Raw genomic sequence first — 17852 nt, 5'->3', positions numbered from 1 at the left:
GACCTGTGCTAGAGGATAAGCCACACTCTGCAGCATGTAATTGGTGAGTTATGCAGGGTGTGAGGGATCAGTGTGGGGGCCCCCAGCTCTTCCTACAGGGTGATTCTGCTGCGTTCAGCATCTTTCTGAGTTTTTAAAGAAATCTATATGAGTGTTTGGGGGAAGGTACCTGCAATATCACACCATTGCATACTTGTGTATATATACATTTTTTTAAGTTTGAGGTTAGAATTCACGCAATGTAAATTTAACTATTTTGAAGTATACAATCCAGTGGCATTTAGTACAGTCACAGCATTACACAGCCACCACCTCGTCTAGTTCCAAAACATCTTCACTGCAATAGAAATTGCGTGTATTTTAAGGGGTCTGTCCATGCAGAAGTGTCTGTGAGCTGTGTCAGGTCATCCCAATCTTGCCTACCTGCTTAGAGCTCTCTTCACCCACAGACAGTGGATCACACTCATGGTTTGGCCTGCAGAGTGTGACTCATGTTCTTAGATGGGTTTGTTAGTCACAGTGTAACTCCTCCACTCAGTTTGGCTGCATCATCTGTACGTGGAGAAAAGCAGCATTTCAGGCTTAATCAGAGAGTACCATTGATCCTTGGTCTCATTGGGGCACCATTCCAGAACCCCCCAGATCCTCAAATCCATGGATGTTTAAGGCCCTTATATAAAATGGTGTAGGATTTGCATAGAACCTACACACAGCCTCTCTTATACTCTAAATCATCTCTAGATTACTTATGATATCTAATAAATGTTAATTGTCATTTTCGGGAATTTGACGAGTAAAAAGGTCTTACATGTTGAGTACAGACAATTTGGTGTGTATGAATATTTTCTGTCCACAGTTTGCTGAACCCATGGATATAAAGCCCCTGGATAAGGAGGGTTGGCTGTTGTTGGAGTCTTCTCCTGGCCTCTTGGCTGCCTGTCTTCTCAGTACAGTAAAAGGACAGGTGCACGTGTGGGAGATGTCAGTCTCTGCAGACTGGGTGTGGGTCAGGGTGAGAGGACTGTCCCTGGGGCAGTGTCAGGCCTGGTACTTTCATTGCTAATTCTGGAGATTGGTGTGGGTTCTGTGACTGAGCTATTTTTGTATACACCAGTGGTAAAACAGACCACGGCACTGACCTGTGGGTGCTCTGAACAGTCTCCATGAGCTGCATATAATGGGCCAAATCCTTGAATGCTGAGGGGAGTGTGAGAGAAGATGAGGGAAGTATCAGCTGTAGATGAGGCAGTGACCACCTTGGACTGTCCAGGAATGCTTCATTCTAATTGGATAGCTTAGGTCACTTATCCACCCAAGAACCGTGCCTACCTCTGGGAAGAATGGGGAATGGATGCTGATTGGCTTAATCCAACCATGGATTAAGTCAAATATGGAGTCAGGGTCTCCAGGGCCATGTGTCTGGGCGGGCCCTATACTAAATCAGGACTTTGGAAAGGAGGAAGAAGAAGAATACTGGGTAGAGAGCCAACAATGCCATCCATATTAGGAGAAATAAATGTGAAGACAAAAAGGCTGTGGTGAAAAACAAGTCACAGGAACTAAAATGTGAAATTAGTTCACAGTAGAGTGAGTTTACAGCTGACTTCATTCAGGCAGGTCGGTTGGATCCATCAGTGTGCACAGAAAAAATAACTGTGATCACAGGAACCAGTTTGATTTCTCACTGAAAATGACAATAGCAACCTGAGAAATTAGCCTGTCACTGGAGAACTCAGACACTTGATCCATCCTCTCCAGCTTTGAAGCGGTAAAGGGGGTGTAGGCCAGCACAGGGCAAGCCACCCGTGACCTGGATGCAGCCTCCCTTTCGACTTAGTCTTCCAAGTGCTCCCCTCCTCCATTCAGCAAGAATTAATAAGCAGATACCAGAAGCCAGGTATCTGCTTATTAAAGACTAGTCCCCTGCCCTCAGAGAGTGTGGTGGAGGAAACAGAAAAGAAAATAGACACTTATCGTATTGGAAACGGAGGAGAAGCCACAGTGCTGGGGAAGTAGAGTGTGGGGGTGCTTGATCTGAATTGGGGGTTCAGGTTAAGATCTGTTTGTTGTAGTTAGCTTTTTCACCACTGTGACCAAAAGACCTGACAAAAACCATTTCAGAGGAGGGAAAGTATATTTGGTGATCACGGTTTTAGAGGCAGAACATCATGATAGAAAGGTATGGTGGAGGAAAGCAGCTCAGGACATAGCAATCGGGAAGCAGAGAGAGCCTAAGCTGGGCTCACCAGGGACAAAACGTATACACCTCAATGACCTACCTCCTTTAGCCACATGCTATCTGCCTCAGTTACCTCCCAGTAATCCATTCAAGTGTGGATTAATATACTGATTAGGATAAGACTCTCAAAACCCAATCATTTCACCCCTAAATTTTCTTGCATTGTCTCAGAGATGGGCTATTGGGAGACACGTCGTATCTAAACCATAACACTGCTGGACAAAGCAATTTTTAGACCAAAACCTGGAAGATGAGTAGGAGCTACCCAAGTAAGGAAGTGGAAAGTGGGAGACGAATGTGAGGATGGGTGGTTGGCTGGCTGGATATGCATGTTGGGGTGAGGGGCTCATGTTCTGTGTCCACTTGGGGTTACTTGAGGACTTCCAGGTTTCTAGCTTGTGCTGCCTGATTGGGTAGTAATATTGTTTATCAAGATGGTCAACACAGGAGGATTTGAGGGGAAGATGGAGTTGAGTTTAGAGGCATGGAGTCTGAGATGTTCTGGTTCAGCCTGAAGGAGGCATCGAGCAAAGGGCTGGGTCTGGAACTCAGGCAGCCCGTCCCTCTCACTGCTTGACCTCTCCACCCTAATCCATCCAGCACGGGCCCTCGCGTATTTTCCTGAATGTGCTTCTCTCCACTCTGTGTCTTTTGCATCTCTGTAAAAGATTCTGCCAGTTGCACAAGCCAGACCCTGGATTATTCCTTTGCCCCACATTTGGTCCATCACCCCAGCCTGAGACCACTTCCAAAACAGGTCTAGAAGCCTCCATTTCTCTACCTGTCAGCTGCTTTCACATAGTCTAAGCCACTGCCTTCTGTCCCCTGAGTTCCTGTAGCAACCTCTGTTCTTGTGTTCCTGTCCACTTCCAGTGCCTCCTCAAAGCATCCTGGATAGTTTTTTTACAAAGTCAAATGATATGGGTCCCTTGTCTCACTTGTGATGACTTCCATGGCAGGCCAGCTCCATCTCTAACCCCACCTGCTACTCTGGCTCTTCCCAGGGCCTTTGATATCTCTCAGGGCCTTTTGTGTTGGGGCTTTTGCACACACTGCCCTGCATCTGGACTGTTAAGGCCCCCGTCAGTTCTCTGGTTGGAGGTTGCCCCCTCGGAGGAGTCTGTCCTGACTGTGCAGAGGCAGCTGGTCTTCCTGGTTTTTCTTTCCTAGTACCTGGGTCTTCCTTAATAACACCAATCCCACTTTGCAATTATGGTCATTTCTGTTCCAGTTTTGCCTGCCTCAGGACATCAACTATATCAGAACCATCCACCTACCCTTTTTCTTATCCTTTTAACTCTTATCCTGTATTTTTCTTCCAAGTGAAATCTATATAATAGAAACCCCCCCACCCAAGTCACATAATTTTAAATCAGCATAACATCCTAGCAGTAACACAAAATAGAATGAAGGGAAAGTAATTCATTATAAAAATATTTATTTCAGTAGTAAATTCCTAAATTCCCAGGGCTTATTATTCCAGAAATCATAATAAACCAATGAGGTGCCTATACCTATGGGTATAATAGGTACAATAATCATGAATGTACTAGCCACAATTTTTTTTTTGGTTTGGTTTTTGGGTTTTTTATACCGGGGATTGAACCCAGGTGCACTTAACCACTGAGCCACATCCCCAGATCTATTTTATATTTTATTTTTAGATAGGGCCTCACTAAGTTGCTGAGACTGGCTTTGAATTCTCAATCCTCCTGCCTCAGCCTCCCGAGCTGCTAGGATCACAGGCATGCACCGCTGCACCTGGCTCCAATATGTTGACCGACATATTATGTTTTATTGGTGATTCAGAGACTAAGAATAATATTGCCAGTGGCATGTGATTTTTTTTTTATGATGGTAAGCAACTCCTGAGATGTTTTGAACAAAATATAGTCTCCTTAATTTGGACTGAGATTGGCTTTCTAGAAAATTCATTGAAACGAAGCTTAAAAAAATGTGTTTATATATTCAATTGAGTCAGGCCCTGGATTCATATAATTATGAAAGTTTTTTTTTCATGTTCTTGAATGCCTAACAGAACACTCAATAATCATATAGGGTCCAGAACTATTTTTCAGTGTACAGGTTGTATAGCCCCCAGCTTCCACCCCTAAATGCCAGTGGAGTTCCATTCATTCTGACAACCAAAGGCACCTCCCAGATTTCCAGACACAAAGCCCTACTGCTGCTGGAGAGTCACTTTCCCACTCCCCCATCATGAGCTAAATTCCAGGAGGAGCAGTGTCCACGTCTACTTTCCACTAGCGTGTAGCACCTTTTTTGCCAGATATTTTTAATCTGGCAGTAAATATGAATGGCGATTTCATCAATGTGAAATTTGTGCCACAAAGTTAGGAAAGAAGTATACCCCCTGGAAGTGTGACCTGGCATTTGCCTTCTTTATGTGTGCCTTAGGCCAGCCGACCTTTGTTTTAGTGAAAGAGACTTATAATTATAGTTCCAGACATTGTAGAATTTCAGCTCTAAGTCCTTTTACAACCAGGGGAGTCACCTCACTGTGCACAAAAGAGAAAGCACTGGCTCTGAAGCTGTGGCTTTTCTTTTTTTGGAAAGGCAGCCTTGTCTGCTAGAAGAGCTCAAAGCACTTGACCAGCTCTCTTCTCTCAACATGTGTATGCTATATTTATTCTCCCTTCACAGATGGGGAAATGAAGCTTGCCTGAGGGCCATATTTAGCTAGGTCTTGATCCTTTGCCTTGTGGGGGTCAGCTTAGATAAAACAGACTCCCAAGATTTGAGTATCATCCAGGAGTTGAAATCTCCTCCCACATTCAATCTGTTACTAGCACTGCTCACAGGGTAAAAAGTTAGTTTGAGCATTTTCTGTTTGATACGTGGTGATCTGCTAGTTTTCAGATGAGGAAGTGCTCATTCCTAAAGACACACAGTAAGATGACCACAAGGCCAGTCCCCTCCCTGGTTGTCTTCCTGCCCCATCAGATGTGCATTTCCTCTCCTTTTTCTCAGACTAACCTAGACAGGAGTTATATCAGTCAAGTAGCTGAAAGGAAGGTAGGCAAGGAAACAGCCCACCATCTGGGTCCCCAACTCCTAAAGAATTGGAACATTAACGAGGAGACTGACATTAAGAAACATGTGAAGATGACAGTTGCTGAAAGTTAGAAGCTAAACCTTCAAATTTTGAGAATTCTTTTACTAAGAGCTAATCAGGCTTGTGACATAAATACCATTTCTCAACCAAAATGAAGATTAAAAAGAAAAAGAAGAAAAAAGACCAGATAAATGAAAAATAGTTACCTCTTAGGAATTTATAGCACTTTAAAAAATTATTTTTCATATCCAAATGTTCTTTGGTCCAACAGTAGTGGGAGGGAGTAGGAGGTCGTGGACAAAGTCAATACATTTGTTAGTGATGAGCTCTGAACCAAACTTATCAAAACGGTTCCCAAAGGGACTCAACTCAGCTTCTTTGCAAAACAGATTTTTGCTGTTGTTTTGAGGTGTTACAATCAAGCCCAGGGTCTTGCCCACAGTGGGCAAGCACTCTACCACTTAGATATAGCCCCAGCCCTAGAGTTATTTTTAAGGAGGTTAAAAAGTGATGTTTTCATTTCCCATAGGTGAATGTAAAATGAACTGAAAAGTGGCAAAATGACTACACAAAGGGAACGAGGTCTCACTGAGTACCATTACCACTGATTACTGTAGAAACGTCTTTAACATTGAATTAGACCAGACACTTTCCATCTTCAGGAACTTGTTTCAACACGTGTCCCCTTTGAGGCTGAGGTGTTTCAAGAGCTGTGGCTTGGTACCTATTTTGGGCTTCTCACTGGAAATAGATGTTTTAGAGGTCGATTTCTACTATGTGCCTTAGAAATGACAGAGTTGCTACTATTCATACACCACAAAGCCACCAGTTGTCAGGGTATTCTTATTTAGTTGTCAGACATTTTATATTGTCTCTGAAAGTAGCCAGCAGCTTTTTAGTCTCTGGAAGGCTGGGCTTGCCTATAAAAGAGTTACTTAATTGTGGTCCCACTTTTTCTCATGCTGGGTCATTGCAAAGACTTAGATAAAATACAGAGGAAGACTTTTAGAGGCTGTGATTGATGACTGTTTCTTAAATCGACATGCTGGGTTCTTTGGGAGTATAATACATTCTTATAGAACTTTCCGGTTTTCAGAGCATTTGTCAGTAACATCTTCTACTTTACAAGCAGAGAAACAAAGGCTCCAAGAAAGAAGGGATTTACCCAAAGACACACTGATTGTGTATGTTCTAATTCTCTCCATTCTGCAAGACCCAACTCAAATGCCTCTTGAAGAAGTCTTTTCTTGGTGGGCCCTAACTACCACTTTTGGCATGTACCACATTCTAACTTGTAATACGTGTTCACATTTTCCTCTCTTACGATGAACTTCCTAAGAGCAAAGAGTGTTACACTCTTTTGAGTATATCTCCCCACCAATCCGATTTCTTCCTTGATGGTACTAACCTTAAGGTGTCCTTCCATAGCAGCTTGCAGTTTCTTCTAGGCTTTGGTTTTGTGGTCTGCAAAGCCCTGAAGAGGTGTATAAGCACATTGTGGGTACAGTTGCTCATTGGAGCTCCTTGCTTTATTTTTAACCGATATCTTATGTTTGCAAAGTGTTTTTCAAATTAGATACTTGAATCTTGCCCTTCCTTCATGTCCCTGATGAATATAGCACCATTCTGGGCACATAGTAGGTGGCTTAATAATGATTGTCAGATTAAGCATTTATCTGTTCACCTTCTCCCACCTCCACCTTTGTCTCTCCTGTTGTTTGTGTCTTGAATTCCCAACTAAACTATAAGCTCTACAGTGTGCAATTTTGTCTTATCTGTGTGTATTGAGTCTTATCTTCCAATAAATCCTTATTGATTACTTTCAAGTGGCCCATGTATGGTAGCGCACCAGCTAACAAAGCACAACCCAAGCTAGCTTGTCCAGCGAGAATGGGTTTATATTAAATGTACCTTCTAGATGGGTATTTTAAATAGACATACACAACTGAAACATGTATTTTAAACAAAGACCAGCAAAGTAGGAGGGAATGCTCAAATCCTCATGAATTGGGCATAAACACACTCATGGGCCCTGCTAGCTAGCCATACATAAATAGGGGTCATGACTCATGGGAATCTGCTGTTTCTCCCCGTTGTTCCTGGAGATCTTTTTGTTTCCTCTCAGAGTGCATTTCTTTGGTTCCTTGTCTGTGATTTTTGTCTGGTGGTATGTGATATTTTTAAGGGTTATGGTTGTCATCGTCACAGATAGAGGATTCTTGACAATATTGCAGAACCTCATCACTGAGCTACCGGAACTCATACTTCTGCTACTTAAAGAAGAAAGAAGCTAAAGAATTAACTAAGTGGCCAGTAAACACAGTGACCACACTATTTTTTTTTTCATGGTTTCAATGTCAGACAGTTGTCTTTAAGATTCTTTTCTGTACTCCTAAGAATGTTCCAGTTAAATGTTTAAATACCTACTTTTAAAATTAGAACTAAAATATCTAATTGGTTTGTTAATTAGGAGGACACTGGAGAGTTGTCTGGGAGAAGTTATGACTTTGATAAGTAGTCATTTAAAAAGTAAGGGCAGTTCCTCTATTTTAAATCTTTTTGTGTTATCAGATTTAAAATACATAGCTCAAAATGATTCTATAAGCTTCCACCTATTTATTTCCAAATCTAACATTCCACATTAAGTTCACTCAAGATATGGAGCAGTGAGTAGAAACAACTTTCTATGATGCTGGTACAGTATGCACAGGGGATAATTTATTTTTTTAAATTTGCTGTCTATTATTAGACTTCTAATTACTTAGGCTGGATAAAAGCAGAAAGGTTTTATTCCTATAATAACTGCCAGTTATTTAGCTGGAGGTGACAGGCAGAAGGAGTTCATTTAGGTAGCTCAGACTTAGGAAGTAACGTTTCTTTCCAAAGAGTTCTAAACGTGTTTTTGGTTTTGTTTATAACCCCAGTTCTTCACATTTAATTATTTTAACAAATCTGCAAATTAGCAGATCCCTGGAAATGGTTGGCCTAATTGCCCCCCCCACACCCTTTGTGCCCACATGTTTCTCAGCCAGGAAAATCAGGGTTCATTGTGGTTTGGAGAGGAATTTATGTAATATACTTATGTTCTGTGGAGTATTTGGATTAATATTATTAAGTATTAATTCCTAGGGAACTTTGAATTTAGCTTTTTGAAGTTTCTTGTCCTAGCCTCCTAGAGAAGAGAGTGCCCAATTCTGTTTCCCTCATGAGGTAAACTTGCTTCAAAAGTAAAAATTTCATTAAAAACCTAATTTGGCATTCTTTTAAAAAAATTTTTTGTAGTTGTAGATAGAGAGTGCCTTTATTTTATTTATTTTATGTGGTGCTAAGGATCGAATCCAGTGCCTCACGTGAGACATGCTAGGCAAGCACTCTGCCACTGAGCTACAGCCCCAGCACATAATTTGGCATTCTTGAAAAATATGAATCTTCCTTGGATATGTTTTAGGTCATCTTAAAGCTGTTGAATTCCAAAATGACTAATTAGTACAGTCAATCTATATCATTCTCTTTTTATTAATCTGAAAATTATACTGTCTTCAAGAGACCTTAGTTTGTGCGTTTTGTTGGGAAGGTAAAAATTTTTATTTCTCAGTAAAGGAGTTTCTTCTGGGGTTGGAGGGAGATACAAAGCTGGGAAGGCATGGACTCCTGGAACCCTGCGTGGATTTGCAGAGGAATGGGAGAGTCAGGTTGCCATTGGGTAAAGAATTTTTGTTAAGGCATTAACAGATTCTTTCATATGCCATGGGAGATGCTGAGTGCTTTATAAAGTTGTATTATTTCATTGATTCCCTCACAATCCTATGGGATAGTACCCCCATTTCTGTTTCTGTGAAAATTGGAAATCTAAAAATGGACAAGGAGTGAGGTTTAGTGAGAACATCCCATTCTGGGACCAGGCCAAGCACAGGATTGCTGGGTAGGATGCTGAGACTAAATACCATTCTTTTGATTCTTTTATGGATTTGTAGTTTGAAATAGGCAGTAGCGTGTAAAAAGTATATTCATTACACCTGATCATACTACTTGCCACTCAAACTGGAGTTTAAAACATGTTATGTTTTTTAATACTAGTTCTTTGATAGTAACTGACTGAGGTGTGATGTGTCCCATACCCATTCTACTTGATCTCTTCATTAATAATGCCTTAACACCAGGGAACAGCTTTAGTAAAAACCAACTAGAGACCTTCACTTTATTTATTTATTTATTTATTTTTTAGCTATAAAACTATTTATTTATTTATTTATTTATTTTTAATTTTTTATTGTTGGTTGTTCAAAACATTACATAGTTCTTGATATATCATATTTCACACTTTGATTCAAGTGGGTTATGAACTCCCATTTTTACCCCGTATACAAATTGCAGAATCACATCAGTTACACATCCATTGATTTACATATTGCCATACTAGTGTCTGTTGTATTCTGCTGCCTTTCCTATCCTCTACTATCCCCCCTCCCCTCCCGAGACCTTCACTTTAAAAATAAAGGGCATAGAAGCTTGGGGAGGGCATTTCTCCATTGTCACAAGATAGCCATCACCTGAGAAATGTTTTAGTACCCATGACTCCAGGATATAGGTGTAAACCTTTGTAATAAAACATAAGGGTTAACCTCCAAGAGTTTAAGATGAATACAGTTAGCCCCCCATATCTGTAGGTTTCATGTCTGCAGATTCAACCAACAGAGGTTTGAAAATATTTGGGGCTAAAAGAATCTGTACTGCACATATGCAGACGTTTTCCCCTATCATTATTCCCTAAGCAGTACATATAACAATGATTTGCACAGTGTTTGAATTGTACTTGGTATTATAAGCAATTTAGAGATCATTTAAAGTATATGGGAGGATTGTGGAGATTATATGCAAATACTATGCTATTTTGTTTAAGGAATGTGAACATTTGATCAGGGGCCTGGAAACAGTCTCCCACAGATACTCGGGGATTATTGTATGCTTGAGTTGAAAATTATAGTAAGAATTATCAGATGGTAATATGAAATAAAAACTGTCCTATGAAGGAAATAGTACTGCTAAACACTGAATGGAAGATATTTTAATGTTCTCTTAGTTTTATGTTTGTGGTGTTTTGTACTTAAGTAGGTCATTTAAGAGGGCAGGTGTCCTAGGCCAAAAAGTTTCCTTGAAACCAGATGTGAGTCTACCAATGAAAAAAGTGGAATTCTGATTCTGTTACCTCACTAGAATGTAAAAGCAGAATTTTGTGCCACACAGAACAGTCTGTGCAAAATGGGACATTCACTGCCTTTTATGACAGAGACTAAAAATCCTTCCAGAAAGATAACTAAGCAGCAGCAGTTTAAAACAATGTGATGGTCCAGGGGGCTCTGTTTGGAGAGATCTCCAAGATAGACTCAGCAAGGGAGATATGTATAACATGTGCTGCGTGATCTAGTTTATGTCCAGATGACTGAACATATATAGTTGCAGGTATATATATGCTTAGAAAAAGAATTAGATGGATATACATGAAAAAAATTAGGAAAGGTTATGAAAGTTGGGGAGAAAAGGGAGGCTTTTAGGATTTACAGTGTATATTTCTCTTTAAATTCTCTTACACACACACACACAATTATGAAAACTACATAGAAAGCAAAAATTGCAGGTCTTATTGGAGGCGTATAGATAAGATGAGGCTCTGGAGTCAAACCTGCTAGGGTTTGAATCCCAGTTCCTTTACTTATGGCTGTATATCATTAAAACAAGTTACTTACCTTCTGTGTCTCCACTTATACAAAAGGATAAAAAAAAAAAAATAAGGGTACTTGTGTTATACAGTTGTTACAAGGATTAGGTAATCTATGAAAGACCCTATTGATCAGTACTTGACGTATAAGTAAATATTCAGGATATGTTATTAAATTATGATATTCAGTGTCTAGTTCTCCTCAATTCTCTGTGTAGACTTTCCAGTTAAAAAGGTTCCCAGTGACAACTTTAGTAATCAAAATGAATTTTCTTTTTTCATTGAGTCTTTTAATGATACTCTCATAATATTACCCCACTGGTTTTCAGGACTTCAAAAAGAGAAACAACATAAAAAAAAACCCAAAAAATATATTTAAAAAATTAAAAAGGGCTGGAGTTGTGGCCCAGCAGTAGAGCACTCCCCACCTAGCACTTGTGAGGCCCTGGGTTTGATCCTCAGCACCACATAAAAATAAATAAATAAAGTAAAAGTATTGTGTCCAACTACAATTAAAAAAATAAATATATAAAAAATAATTTAAAAAAGAGAAATAATAAAAACAAGTGGAACTATCTTGCTTTATGTAGAGTGCCATACATTGCATCTGTGGAGTACCCCTGACTTGCTTCGTTGGCCATGGGATCTGATATACATCTCATTGTGGACTGTAGACATGTAAATGTGAACAGTGAGTTTTGTCTTTCTTTTCCTTAGGAAGACTATGATCGTCTGAGGCCTTTATCTTATCCAATGACTGATGTCTTCCTCATATGCTTCTCTGTGGTAAACCCAGCCTCATTTCAAAATGTGAAAGAGGAATGGGTACCAGAACTTAAGGAATATGCACCAAATGTACCCTTTTTATTAATAGGAACTCAGGTATGTCTCCTTTGATTTTACCAATGTTTGGGGGTTGCTCTCAAATAGTCCAAGGTTTCCAAATAATATATGTGTGTTTATCTCAGTTGCAAGTTAATAAGTCACTTCTTAGTTTTGGAAAAAGTAGTGCCAAATGAAAACAATTATATTGGTAGTTTTTAAAAGTTCAATTCTTTTATTGATTGATTGATTTTGGGGGGGGTATAGAGGGATCAAATGGGACTATATGCATTGATTTCTCTTTAAAGACTTGTAATATTGTGGGACATTATTGATTTTTCTTAACTAGATTGATCTCCGAGATGACCCCAAAACTTTAGCAAGACTGAATGATATGAAAGAAAAACCTATATGTGTGGAACAAGGACAGAAACTAGCAAAAGAGGTAATGGAATATTTGCAGAATTTAGAAATAACTGTAAAGATCATAGTAAAAGCTAACTCTTAACTAGCATTTATGGTATGCTGGTTCATCTGCTGATTGATTGACATGCATGATCTCGTTTATCCCTTGTGCCAACTCAGCGAGCCAGGTTTGACTGTACCCCTGTTGCAAAGAGAAAGCAGAGGCTTGGAGATGGCAGGGAATTTGCCCAAGGCCCCACAGCAGTAGTAGCAGAGTCAGGTTTCACTCCAAAGCCTGACTTCAGGGACCAGGCTCTTCTACCTATGCTACCCTGCCTACAGTATTTTCTTTAAAAGGCACACAAGAAGAAGCATCAGAAGCCGGTGCTGAGACTTCAAGCCCCTGATAATTACTTAAACATCTGAACTGTGCCAGATCAGACTGTTTCCAGTTAAGACTCTGGAGTTAGCTGGTAGAGTGACAGAGAAAGCCAATTTAAATCTGTGGCTACAATCATAAAATTATGTCCCAATTTCTAAAAAATATATAACATACATAAGCCTTTTAACTTACATTCTTCCTCATCCTGAAGCTAGGTTTCCTTTTTTTCCAGTCAGTCCTACCATTATTGGATTCTATTTTTTTAAAATTGTGACTTTAATAGGACTTCTGTGGAAACAGAATCTAATAAGGTCTTTGAAAATGTACTATTAGGAGGCAAAAGAAAGCAGGAAAACTTTCTGGGGGACAATTTTTTCTCAAAGAAAAAATGTAAATGGTGTCACTAACAAATCATTTTAGGAATTCCTTATATTCAATTTCGTACTCATGGGGGAAGAAAGAATTTCTAAATACCATAAAGATAAAAGTCATAAATGAAGTTATTGAAGATTTAGCTACATAAAAATTTAATACTATATCAAATGCCAGAAATTAAAAGTCACACAACAAACTTGATGTATGTAGCAGTAAAATTCATTAACTTTCTTTAGTATATAGGAACCCCCTGTATAAAGTGAATTCATCAGAAAAGTAAATATACCCCTATAGAAAAACAGGCTAAGGACATTGATAGAAAATTCACCAAAAAATGCAGATTACACTGAAGATAGGAATGTTCAAATTCATTTAGGAGTCAGATGCAAGTTCTTACAATCGAATCTCTTACACTCCCTGATGCGGTCTGCTGCTACTCTGGCTCCCTCACTGTTCTGGAATGCTCCAAGCCTGCTTCCAACTCAGTCTTTGTGTCTGTGGCCCATCTCTCTGGAGCTATCTCCCTTGGTAGGCCTCACTGCTCAAACTTGGCCTGTTGAGAACCTTCCCCAACCACTGCCATCCTCAGCACTCCCACCTCCCTCACTCTGTTTTTTCTGCATTTACCACCATCTGCGCTATATTCCTTTCTTTGTCTGCTTCTACTCCATGGAAGATGTAGGTGCCACACAGCAGGGCACCGTTGCTTTTTGGTTCAGTTCACTGAAGTATCTCCAGCACCCAAACAGTGTTTGACACATAGTAGGTAACCATAAATATTTGATAAATGAAAGAATTTTTCATAAAGAACATCTGGAAGGACATACACTAGTATGGCTACCTCTTGGTATTATAAATATGGATAATGAGTTTATCATTCTTGTTGCATAGCTATATTTTACAATTTTCTTTATAATGAGATGTGTCATACCAATTGCATGTAATACAATTTTATATATTTGTAATGTATTTTTCTCCTTCCCAGATAGGAGCATGCTGCTATGTGGAATGTTCAGCTTTAACCCAGAAGGGACTGAAGACTGTTTTCGATGAGGCTATCATAGCCATTTTAACTCCAAAGAAACACACGGTTAAAAAAAGAATAGGATCAAGATGTATAAACTGTTGTTTGATTACGTGAGACACATCTTCAGTGGCCAAGGAAACTCAATCTCTCTCAGAAAGTGTGTGAAATGGTACAGCTTATCAGACTTCTCATAGATTATGAAGCAGTTTAAAACTTGAAAGAAAAAAACAACTGTCCTCAGAATTCTATCAAGTTCATTAAGAATGTTTCTTAAAGGTCTAAGAAGCAGCAAACAGCATCTGAAGCCACAATCTATTATAAATACTTTATTTCAACTAGAAGGTACAATCTCTCAGGGGTTTCATAGTTTAAAAAGCTACAATCACATCATGTTGAAACTACATTAAAAAAAAACAGTGCTGTAAATGGAACTGCTTGGCTTTGACCACACACATTTCTGCACAGCCCTGTGGAATCTGCACAAAGAAATATCTTCTCCCTTTGCTCTAATTAATTGTTCTTGTATGTAAGTTGCTTTCTATTCCAGTATATCCAGAGTGGTGAAATAACAAGGCCAGCCACGTAGCCAAAGGTCGCTCCAAGCGTACAGGAGATGGGCCAAACCTGAGGAAAAAAATGTATGAGATCAAAAAAGAACAAATGTTTTATTATTACTTGAGCACAAGTTAAGTGTAACCTAAATATTTCTATATTAAAGCTTAATGTGCTTTCTTAAAGAATGCCAAAAGTGTAATAAGGTCATAACTGCATTTATCATGACACTAAAAATGTACACATTTTAGTTAATGTGCATTAAACTGTAACAAGGCTTCTGACAACTGTAGATTTAGTTTGATGCTCCCCAAACTGCATGAGAAACATGCTGAAATTACAAGTTAAAATTTTGGGTCAGACTTTGCCATAATCCTGGACTCAGTTTAGCTCTCTGAACTAGCTGGTAATTTTTTAAAAATTCCCACATTGGCTGTATACATCAAATGAAATAAAAGTATGTATGCTGACCAAACCACAAGGAAGTAAATTGTATTAAAGAGGAAAGACCTAGAATCTAAGCATGTTACATGAAATTTATAATAGAGCAGCTGCTTCCACAATAAAATTGATATCACCTTTCAGATATAGATATTGGAACCATAGCAAAAGTTATAAACCACAGCTTTTATGTACACACCTAGAGTGTAAATTAAACAAAATAGTACTGGCTTCCAAATACTCACTTTCTCCAGCTGTATTACATTTCACAATATAACATTAAGCCAGTAGTAAATAATGTTGACTTGTTTATCTGCAGGCAATATGTTTTAGTCCCTAGTTGAAAGGCTCTGCTTAAAAAAAAGAAAAAAAAAGAAAAAAGAAAAAGAAAAAAAAAACAGTTGGAAACAAATCTTCATTTTCATCTGTAAAGCTTGGTGTACTGGAGCCATTTCTAATCTTGTCTGTGGAAACAGGCCAGAGAACTGTGGTAGAGGTGAACCATCTTATTAACTGATTGTTACCTAATTCAACTTCCTTGTTTGGTCTGCTATGGATCTGCCATGTAACCGACAGTAGTGTTAGACACAGCTTCAGCACGAACCACCTAATGCAGTTTAGAGAAGCATAATCTAATCTATAATTTTTTCCCTGGCCTTTCCTACATTTAAACTTGCTGTTGCCTAAACTATGCTTTCTATGTCTTTGGTGGGTTTCTGTTAACTTCCAGGATTTATGCTTAAAGCTCTGTCTAGCGCACCGATTGGGTAATGGAACACTATAAACATTTATACTTGAAATTTACAGCCTTAAATGCTCATATCAGTCACAAATCTAGAATGTACTGTCTTGTATGTGAGCTTTGTAGAGATTTTTTAAAATATAAGCATCATCTTCCTCTTTGAAGAGTGGAGAGTCTATTGGATAACAGGTGTTTTCTCGTGGAATTGGGTATTGATTGGATGTCTTCTTTCTTACAAGAAATAGTGGTTCACATTGTCATGGCCTTATGTATTGAATGGAATATTCTGTAATTTTCTCATTTAATTTTCATCCTTTTAGTTAGAATCAAAAGAGATTGTATAAATCAATTAACATATTAGTTAAGTTGCTAGACACATGGTATAGAGGAATTAAGACAGTAAAGTATTATACACTTCCAAGTTGCCTTTGGGGATTTGATGGAGATTTTTTTTTTTTTCCAAATTTACATCTCTGAAACCATTCACACTTGGTTTTCTTGGCATTGAAAGTTAAAATCTAGAATATATTCTTCCCTAAGAGAAATGGATTAGGAATCTGGAAATGCAAGCTGGTGTATCACCTGTTTCTTGACTGGGCCTCAGTTTCCTCATCTTATTTAAATATGGGAAGTAGAACAGATGATCTCCAGTGTCTCTCCCATTTATCAGTTCTTATCATTCTCTTCTTTCTAATTCACAGTAATCTTTGTTGGACATCACCTTTTCACTTCACATTCTCCAGATGGTCAGAATCATGTATATAGATTATTAGAACTCTAAACAGAGATGACTGAATCATCCGCACCTGAGGTGCCTTAGGTACTCTATTGACCTTGATGGGGTTGGAGTTTCCCATTGCTTATTAAGAGCTTTTTAATTGTTTTGGTTATTTAGTATTTCTTTTTGCAAAGCCCTTCCTGACACTTTAACTAAAAACCAAAGATTTGTTTTCTATTCATAAGCAGATTGTAGAAAAATTGCCTTATTTTCAGAAGCATGTCTTCATTAAAGCGTAGGTTTTCAATAGAAATTGAGACAAATCTCTGGAGTGACTATTCAAACTAGTGATCTGGGAAATAATTCAAAAATATTTTCTTGACATGAATTTTGCAAATGCATTGCTTCAAATAAGGTCATGTATGAAAGAACTTCAAAGAAATTTGTAGTTAATCAGTTTTTGCATATAGAGAACTAGTTTTAAGGTTCTTAAAGATAATTTTAGAGGCTCCCTGAAAACGTATTTAATACTTTGCTAACATATTCCCTTATTCTATCTCTACTGGTACATTTAAGTTACCCATGTCGAATTATCATATTTCCAATAATTAGAGCTTGAATTAATGGTGTTTGTCATGAATTATCTTAGTTACTTTAAGCACTGCTCCATTTGATTTTTAATTATTAATTTAAAATACCAAATTAAATGCTGGTTTGTTGACTGTCGCTTTCTAATTGATTGTTACTTTACAGTGTCCCTTCTTAACACATGGGGTTACAAATAAAATTATCTGTATAGTTTACTCTCTATGTAAAGCACTGAACTTCTTACCTTAGTAGTTTTTATTTAATACCCTAAGAAAACATTTAGAAAAATACTGTTTCCCCTCTTTGCTCTGCTGTAGGATTGCTCATCATTGGCAAAATGTGAGCACCTGCCCTCAGTTAAAAAATCTCACTGTCAGAGTGTATAAAGAATAATAATTCCTCATGAATTCCAGCCAAATTCCAATTTGGGTTACTAAATTCTATTTTAGTCACTTTGTAATTTCAGTATGGCTCTTTGTTCTCAAACACATACATACACATTCAGCTACATTCTTTGAACAGCTTCCATACTTCACCTCTAATGGAATGCCAAAAATGAAATCATGTTGGTTAGAAAGTTTTGTCTAATGAGGGGTTAAGGCTTGGAACACTTGTGTTTCTGTGTTATGTCAATCTCAAGAAATCAATGCCATCTGCAAATTAAAATGTGCACTGGCTTTTAAGACAGCAAGTGATAGAGCAGGCTTTGTACTTACAAGAGAACCTGGGTGACTTTCCTGAAATAAGTAGTCTTTTTCTTATCTAAGGGCAA

The 17852-nt window shown here is 38.4% G+C and overlaps 2 protein-coding genes across 4 annotated transcripts in view; one reads left to right on the top strand and one right to left on the bottom strand.

The window, feature by feature from the left end:
• Positions 1-17295, top strand: part of Rhoq (ras homolog family member Q) — a 37120-nt gene extending 19825 nt beyond the window's left edge. Inside the window, exons 3-5 of the mRNA XM_046424857.2 lie at positions 11746-11910; positions 12200-12295; positions 13998-17295. Of these exons, the coding sequence (XP_046280813.1) occupies positions 11746-11910; positions 12200-12295; positions 13998-14153 (417 nt within the window). The 3' untranslated portion in view covers positions 14154-17295. The remainder of the gene's footprint in view (positions 1-11745; positions 11911-12199; positions 12296-13997) is intronic.
• Positions 14340-17852, bottom strand: part of Pigf (phosphatidylinositol glycan anchor biosynthesis class F) — a 32357-nt gene continuing 28844 nt past the window's right edge. For 2 of the 3 annotated variants that reach the window (XM_058573419.1, XM_046424844.2), the window contains one exon: positions 14340-14663. In XM_058573419.1, coding sequence (XP_058429402.1) covers positions 14546-14663 — 118 coding nt within the window. In that variant the 3' untranslated portion in view covers positions 14340-14545. The remainder of the gene's footprint in view (positions 14664-17852) is intronic. The other variant, XM_058573420.1, reaches the window with a different exon arrangement.

The sequence above is a fragment of the Marmota monax genome, unplaced genomic scaffold, assembly GCF_021218885.2.
Source record: "Marmota monax isolate L192 unplaced genomic scaffold, Marmota_monax_Labrador192_F-V1.1 WCK01_AAM20220418_F8-fsc00015, whole genome shotgun sequence".
Taxonomy (NCBI): Eukaryota; Metazoa; Chordata; class Mammalia; order Rodentia; family Sciuridae; genus Marmota; species Marmota monax.
The sequence above is the reverse complement of the archived record's forward strand: the minus strand, read 5'-3'. Positions and strand labels throughout refer to the sequence as shown.